This window comes from Pteropus alecto, unplaced genomic scaffold (genome assembly GCF_000325575.1).
Source record: "Pteropus alecto unplaced genomic scaffold, ASM32557v1 scaffold22, whole genome shotgun sequence".
NCBI classification, from domain to species: Eukaryota; Metazoa; Chordata; class Mammalia; order Chiroptera; family Pteropodidae; genus Pteropus; species Pteropus alecto.
Window position 1 is genome coordinate 2,845,646 of NW_006434839.1, and position 7,861 is coordinate 2,853,506.

Consider the following 7,861-nt stretch of genomic DNA (forward strand, 5'->3'; position numbering starts at 1 on the left):
TGCGGCTCCAGCCGGGGGGGCTCGCGAGGGTACTCGGGCTCGCGTTCGGCCCCCGGGTACTCGGCCTCGCGCCGCCTCACCGGTGACAGGCTAATAAACGCTACTCTGCGCGGCTCCGCCATCCCCACTGTTCTGGCCCTCTGCCCTCGCTCGAGCCGGCGCTCGGTTCTACGCCGAGTTGTCTGCCTGCCCGCCCTTCCTTTTGCTCTCCGTCGCTTTTCTTCCCTCCACCACCCTCAGCCGTCTCTCCCGACGCCACCGTGAGTGCGGACTGTGCCCCCCTCCCCGCCACTATGTTCTGATGGGTTCCACCGCCATCGCCAGGGTCGCCGCAGCCGCCATGTTGGATCCCCCACATAAATAGAAGCTGGCCGCCGAGCGGGCGCATGCGCAGACAGGAGACGCTCGCGTCCACCGTCGTGGCTGTGGCTCAGTTTTCCTCTTTTCCTCCCAACAGTCTGGGAGGCCAGACAGGTCAGCGGAAGTGACGTCACGGCAGGGCCGGTTTCCTTGGAAACGGGGACGCCGTCTGCGTCCTTCCTACCGGGGAGGGGTCTGGGGGTTCCCGAGAAGCTTCCTATTCGCACCCGGAAACCCGAGGCGCGCTTGGGGCATGCGGTGGGCGAGCGGCGGGATGTGCCTGGGACCGACCTCGTCATGGCGCCGGTCCCTCCTGGCACATGCCTCCCGCTCTCGGCTCTAGAGAGCTGGGGTTGTCAAGGCGGATTCGGAGAAAGGGTAGAGGGACGCGAGGACCAGCCGATGTACCTGCCGGCCCAGCGCTCCCGCTGTATCGAGGAAAGAAAGGAACTGGCTAACTCCAGCCGGACTCGCCCGGAGGCATCTTCCTTCCGCAGAGCGCGACACTGACTCCCACAGGCCTCCCTTTCCTACACCGGTTTTCTAGAACGACTCCTGGTTTTCTCGCCTGGCCGCGGTGGGGCTTTTGTGGCACGATCATAAATTGCTCAATAACGTTTTGCAGTTGGGAAATTGAACTAGCCAGTGAATTGTTCCGAGCTTGCTTATAAAGCCTAAGCTGTTGAAATTAATAGAAAACTTCTCAAGAAGGTTTGATGGTACTTTAGGATACGTACTCTGAAAGAATGCTCAATGACCCATTTCGGGGTAGGGGAGAAACCTGGATCGGGCACGCCTTGTAGGCACACTTTGATAAACTATTTGGAATTCAGATTAAATGGATGCAATCACTGTCGGGTTTAATCCATTCAGTAGAAAGTATTTGAGGGCACGCCCTCCACATCCTGAAGGGAATCCTGTTAATTCCACTGACCCGGTAACAATGCAATCAACTATTGACGACTCTTTGATTGAGTCAGTGTGCGTCAGACAAATTATAAGTAGGTTCAGTTTTTTCTCTTCTGTTACTTCCCCTATTTGTATGAAGGTGGTGATGGAATCCATGGTTCCAGAGGTCCCTCCCAGCTCCGAAGTGCACTCTGTGTTACCTCTGGAATCTTCTTTCCCATTGCTCCTCTTATAATTCTGCATTAAGTTCTCATTTCTGGTTTGTCTTTTGTAGCACTTTAGTCACCTTCGTGTCTTCAGTCTCTTTTCCTCCCAGTCTTGCAATGGGGCAATATAAATTCTTGTAAAACACTGTTTTACATTATATCATCACTGTCTTAGCTGCAACTTACCTGCAAAGTAAATTCTATGCTTAACTCACATTCAGGATCCTGCACAGATTAACTCAGAGCACCGGTAGCCTGTGCGCACCACAGCGTTCTGCAGGTGTGTTACTCTTCCAATTTTTGTATTCTAACGTCTAACGCATTGAGTGTTTTTACAACTTTTTGAACCACGACCCACAGTTAGAAATAGATTTCACATCGTAACCCAGTATACACACATATATGTATATACACACATATCTGAAATACAAGTTTCACAATACTTATTGTGTAGAATACAGTAAGAACAACAAAGGTAATATAAACATTTTATAATACACAGAAATAAATCAATGTAAACAGTACAAAAAAGCAAATTAGTAAAGATTTTATTGAATGCCTTGCCTGCTCATAGGTTTATTCCAGTCTAGAATGCATGAAGACAATGCTACATGCTCATCTGGTCTACTACTGAGCCTGATCTTATCCTTTTTTTTTTAAACAGGTCAAAATTGAAAATCCTGGTTCACATACATAGGCAGTTGTTAGCACTAATAATGTGAATCAACTTTCTCTTAATAAGTTCTTTAATCCTAATGCAACATGTGATAAATTTCATGTCTGGCAATCATTTTTCTGTGTAAATGACATACTAAGCCAAAATAATTCACTCTCTTCATAGAACAAGTTTAATTATTGTGTACCTTATATACAATTTGTTGTTTTAATTTAATGTTTCAAATTATCTTCTGTTTTTATTGGTTTCTAAAAAATTTTTGTATTTATACTATGCTTCTTGATTGTATTTGTACTTTTATCACTTGCAATTCCAGTATAAACTGTGTTGTTTAATTTTTATTAACCTAAGTGCTTCTTCCTAGTTCTGAATATAATTTTCTTCACAGTCAATAACTCCTCTCTAAAATTGTCTTGCTACACATATCACGTAAAAGTGTTGTAAAACTTGCAATGTTAGTAATCTCATCAATTTAGACTGCAACTGCACAGTAATCATTGATTCTTCTAACTGTTCTGTGGTAATAGATTTGATTTTGTGCTATTGCCAAGGATTATAGCTTTCAATTTATCAGCTGCCTTTTCATCAAAAACATATGTACCATATCTATAAACACTGGATGAAAGAGATTTTCAGCACTTAGTACGATCCATTTCTCTTTTGCCACATCGATGGGCAACTAAAGTTGTCTTTCTTGTTAAGATTTGTGGAGCAACTGAGAAATTGTGCCAATAACTTTATGCGTTTTCCTTTAAGAACATATTCGAGAGGCTTATCGACAAGTTGATCATGCCATATTTTCAAATGTCCTTTTAATTTCGAAGGTATTAAGCTTTCATTTGCAGGAAATGCAATATCTTTTTCTTTTTAGAATGAGATGTAAATTCAATATTTTCTGATTCATATGAACATTTTTCTCAATATTTTCACTATAATTCCAAATCTAACAGCTAAACTTGAACATGCATCTGTGTTTTTCACTTTATTTTTTATTCAATTAATAAAGCAACTTCTTTGAACATTTTACACTAATTCGATTAATATATTTTACACACACATACACACACACACACACACACACGCATCATACTTGGTGAAATCCTTTCCCCAAAACATACTGTTTTTCATTGGGACTCAATTGAAAATTCTGGGTTTTCTATCAGTAAGTAAAATTCCCCTGTTCCTCATTTCATAAATCAGTTAGTTGTGATAATAAAATTAGGCTGTTCAGTATTATCTGTCCAGGAATTCCACTGAGATACCAGGGCATGCTTCACCCCTCCCTCCCTGACTCTAGTCCTAGGTAAGGGTTAGTGTGGCATACTCTGATATTAAATTCTGTTGTGGTCTGTTTCATTTTTTAAAAGACACTTCTTGTGAACCTCAAAACTGGTTACAATCACCAATTTGAAATTGATAGCCACCTTAGCAGTTGGAGATTTTATTAAGTGATAAATTAATTTGGTAGCTAGGGACTTTTTAGAGGCAGAGCATGTCTACCTATGCATTTCTGTGCAAATTTGGAAAATCACTTTTGTTTAGTAGTAAGGACCTTTGAGGTGGCTGGGAAGAGGTCAAAGTCAATTCCTTCAAAACAAAGTCTTTAAAGATACTATTTTTTAGACATTAGATTAAGATATCTAAGATATTAGTGTTATCTAACCAATGCTGGAAGATCCGGTAGTGTGTGTGTGTGTGTGTGTGTGTGTGTGTGTGTGTGTGTGTGTGTGTGTGTGTTTTATAATAGAGAAGATATTCTGTGATATCAAGGTGTGTGTGTGTGTGTGTGTGTGTGTGTGTGTGTGTGTGTTTTGTAATACAGAAGATATCCTGTGAGATCAAGCTACTCATACCATTTTCGTGAATAATTACTATCTAAAACATCTTCAGCACGGCAATTTTGATAATTTTGCAAACTCAAATCTCGAAGAGTAACATTCAATTTAGGGAGTGGTAATCTTGCACCTATGGAGGAGTGTACTTATAGAAAAGTGGCAGATCAACCCCACTTATTAGTGCCTTCTCTGTTAGTGTTATATCCTAGAAGTCGAACAGCGGGATTGTCCCCAAATCCCTGTGTCCCATCTTCCCCCAAATGAATTTAACAATAAGGTAAGAAAGTCACCCTCTGAAATTAAACAATAGGAAAAACTTAACTGGCAATAGCAGAGACAAAGAGAATCAACATAAATAGGTAGAATGGACCATAGTTCATGACTTCTTATGTTAGCCTTCTGAGGAAGAATATTTTAAATTAAGACCAGAATGTCTTGGGAAGATCTTAAGGAAGAGCATCACAGAGAAAGAAAAGCAAATGCAGAAGAAGTGAGCTGGGAGGATTGGTCAGAATGGCTGGAGCACAGCCAGCAAGATGGGAAGAGATATAGGACACAAATCCAAGCAGGAACTACAGACCAGTTCACAGAACAACAAAAGGAGCTTGGGTTTTATTATAAATGAAACCGGAGCCACTGAAAATTTTTAACCAAAGGAATAACTTGATTTTTGAAGAAAAGCATTTCAAGGAATTGGGAGTAGTCCACTTATGTTGAATGCTACCAAGTCTAGTAAGATGAAGACAGGGAGATGATTCCTGCATTTGGCAAATGGAGATTATTGGTGGCTTTGATGAACTTTTTTTTTGTTAATTTCAGGCAAAGAAGGTTGAATTAATTATATTCCAGTTTGTGGCACATTATCATCATTGGGTTATAAAAGGCGCTTCTTAATCTCCTCCCTTTTCTCTCTCTCTCCGCCCCTCAATTTCTCTCTCTCTCCGCCCCTCAATTTCTCTCTCTCTCACTCTCTCTCTCTCTCTCTTTCTCTCTCCCCTTTACCCACCCCTCTCTCTGAAATTTTCTCTCAATTATCATTCCATATCTCCAACAACAGAAATTCTCTAACTTTTTGTTTGTATGTGAGCTTGTGAAAGTATTATTTTATATGCATGTATTTTTAATTTGTAAATTTATTGTTACGTATCTCATTCTGTTTCTTTTTTCACTGAATGCCATGTTTTTAAGACCCACCCATGTTGCTGTGTATAATACATTTGGTTTATAACTTTTAGTAGTAATCTGCAACAGCACATTTTGCCTATTCACTTAGTCATGGTTACTCAAACTGCCTCCTGCTCCTCCTTTACCACCACAGCACAACTTATGAACATTCTTACTCGTGTGCCCTTTGGATCTGTGTGAAAATGTCTTTGGACATATACTCAAGTGAGAACCGTATACATTAAAGGTCTGCTCTCCAGAATGGCTGTACCAGTGCCTGCGAGTTCCCATATCACTTCCTGCCCTCTACCCCATTGCCACCACAAAATCCAATTTTAATTTTTGCCAGGTGCTTTTCTCTCTTAGGCTGGTTTCTTTCAATCAATATAATGGTTTCACAATTCAATCATGTTACTGCGTATTATCAGTAGTTTATTTTTCCTTGCTGGGTAGTATTCCATTTATGAACATACCACAATTTGCTTATACAGTGAGCTTATTAATGGACATTCTATATACTCTGTAATAATTTTCTGTTTTCCAATTTTAAGGAATTCATGTTGCACAGTTCCCTTGAGCAGAGCCTGTTTTGTTGCTAATCGTGCTATAAGTAATGAAGTACTGAATTAATAGTAGATTTGCTTTTGAACAGGTTCGTGGGATTATAACTATGGGGCAAAGCTATGGGAATTTCACACTGCAGAAGCAGGAAAACTAAAAGTCTGTGTGAAAGTCAGATGCTTGAGATGGAAAAAGTTTCGAGAGTTATTTGGCATAGATGGACCAACATTTTTCAGCTCTTCCAATATACAAATGTTACATGGACCTTCAGAGAAGAAAGGCATCAAAGAGATTTGGAATAGTTGGGAACACTTATGGAGGAAACAGGGTCTTACTTCTGAAGGGTGATGAGGATGTAGATAAATAGAACAAGAGAAGGCATGACCACAGAATTAGAGATGGACCGCGATGGCCTGGGAGTATGGAACGAGCTGCCATGAACCAACATGGTTACGAGAAAGGCAGTGGGGATTAGAACTGAATAATATTAGAACTTTCAGGTTCAGGTCTCATAAAAGAAATCAATATAAGCTAGTTGAATACACAGAGAAGTGTATAAAGCAGATGCCGGGGTATCTCCCGGAACCCAAGAGAAGGAATGCAATCAAGACTCAAGAAGATGAAACCAGAATTAGGGACTAAAAAAGCTACGCAGACTGTAGGCAATATCGTCTCTGTCTCATTTTTGCTTCTCTCTCAGATCTGTTTTGTTCTGCTCCCTCCTGTGGTCTAGCTTTCTCTCTTATCCATGTTACATGATTTAAAATATGGCCTCATTATAGTTCCTCCAATTTTTTTACATCTTTGTTGGAGAGACCAGACTAAATCAGGAAACTTTTACACTCAATTCCAAAATCTTGAGAAGGTTCTCTGATTTGGCTAGTTTTGGTCAGGTGCTCACCCCCAGGTCCAACAACTGCAAGGAAAGGATGGCTGCCAGGAGCTTGTGATGAGGTAGATGGGATTGAGGGTGGAGAGCAGGACACTGTTCCAAGAAAGGGTGAGGGGCCTGTCAGGCAATCCACTTGCTGTTCACTACATGAGATGGCAGAACAAAATTGTGGGTGACACTGTGTGGTAAAATCACTGTGACTCGCAGTGATGGTTTATCCTAGAAAAATATGTAACAAGTGTTACAAAACTGATTTCAGAAAGGACGGAAAATCCAGACCATTTATTATAGAAGGAATCAAAAAATGTCACTGCCAAAGAGCTAAGCCCCACTCAAAAAAAAAAAAAAAAAAGCAACAAAACAAAAACAAAACGGTGTCAGGACCAGACGGTGTCATAGAGAAATTCTACCAAGTGTTTATAGAACAATAGGTTTAATAATATTTAAAGTGGTACATGATATATAATGGGAGAAAAGCTTCCAACTTCTTTACATGATTCAAGCAAAACACAGATTCTGCTTCTAGCAAAGACTATTCCCAGAAAACAAAACAAAATATAGACATTAAAAACCTATATGGGGATATGACTTTTCATTTATCAGGTTGACAAGTGCAAAAACAAAATCGGTAACACTGTGCCATTGAGATATGGGGAAACAATCACTTTCATTCATTACTGGTGGAGACAGGAATTGCAATAACCTCTGTATATGACGATTCAGCAATATCTGTCAAAATACTAATGTTCATACTCTTTAACCCAGTAGTTTCACTTCTATCAATTTATCCAAGAGCTATAATATATTCTATGTATGTGTTCTCTCCTCCTACCTTGATTCATTAAAGTTTTTTCTATTTTTCTTTCAAAGAACCAACTTCACCTACTTATTACACAATTTTTATAATTTTAAATAATTTAATTTCAGAGTTTATTAGTTTTTCTTCATGGAGTTCTTATGTTTATTTCAATGTTCTTTTTGTTACTTCTTGATAAGATACTTAAGTCACTCTTTTTTTTTTTTTTCTGTTTATTAATGTAAAGATTCAAGACCTTAACCCATCCTCCAAGCTTTATATCTAATCCAGTTTGGCCACAGCTTGGATTTTCTCTCTCACCCAAAAGTTAAGAGACAGTTTTTGTCTAGGTTTTGTTTGTTATTTGTTAAGTTTTTTTGGTTGTTTATTGGTTGGTTAATTGGTCTGCCTGCCTGCCTGCCTTCCTTCCTTCCTTCCTTCCTTCCTTCCTTCCTTCCTTCC

At 40.0% G+C, this 7,861-nt stretch overlaps 1 protein-coding gene across 1 annotated transcript in view; it reads right to left on the reverse strand.

Moving 5' to 3' along the window:
• UBN2 (ubinuclein 2) overlaps positions 1 to 368 on the reverse strand; it is a 58,793-nt gene extending 58,425 nt beyond the window's left edge. Inside the window, exon 1 of the mRNA XM_015588293.2 lies at positions 4 to 368. Coding sequence (XP_015443779.1) covers positions 4 to 122 — 119 coding nt within the window. The 5' untranslated portion in view covers positions 123 to 368. The remainder of the gene's footprint in view (positions 1 to 3) is intronic.
• Positions 369 to 7,861: the final 7,493 nt, after the last annotated feature.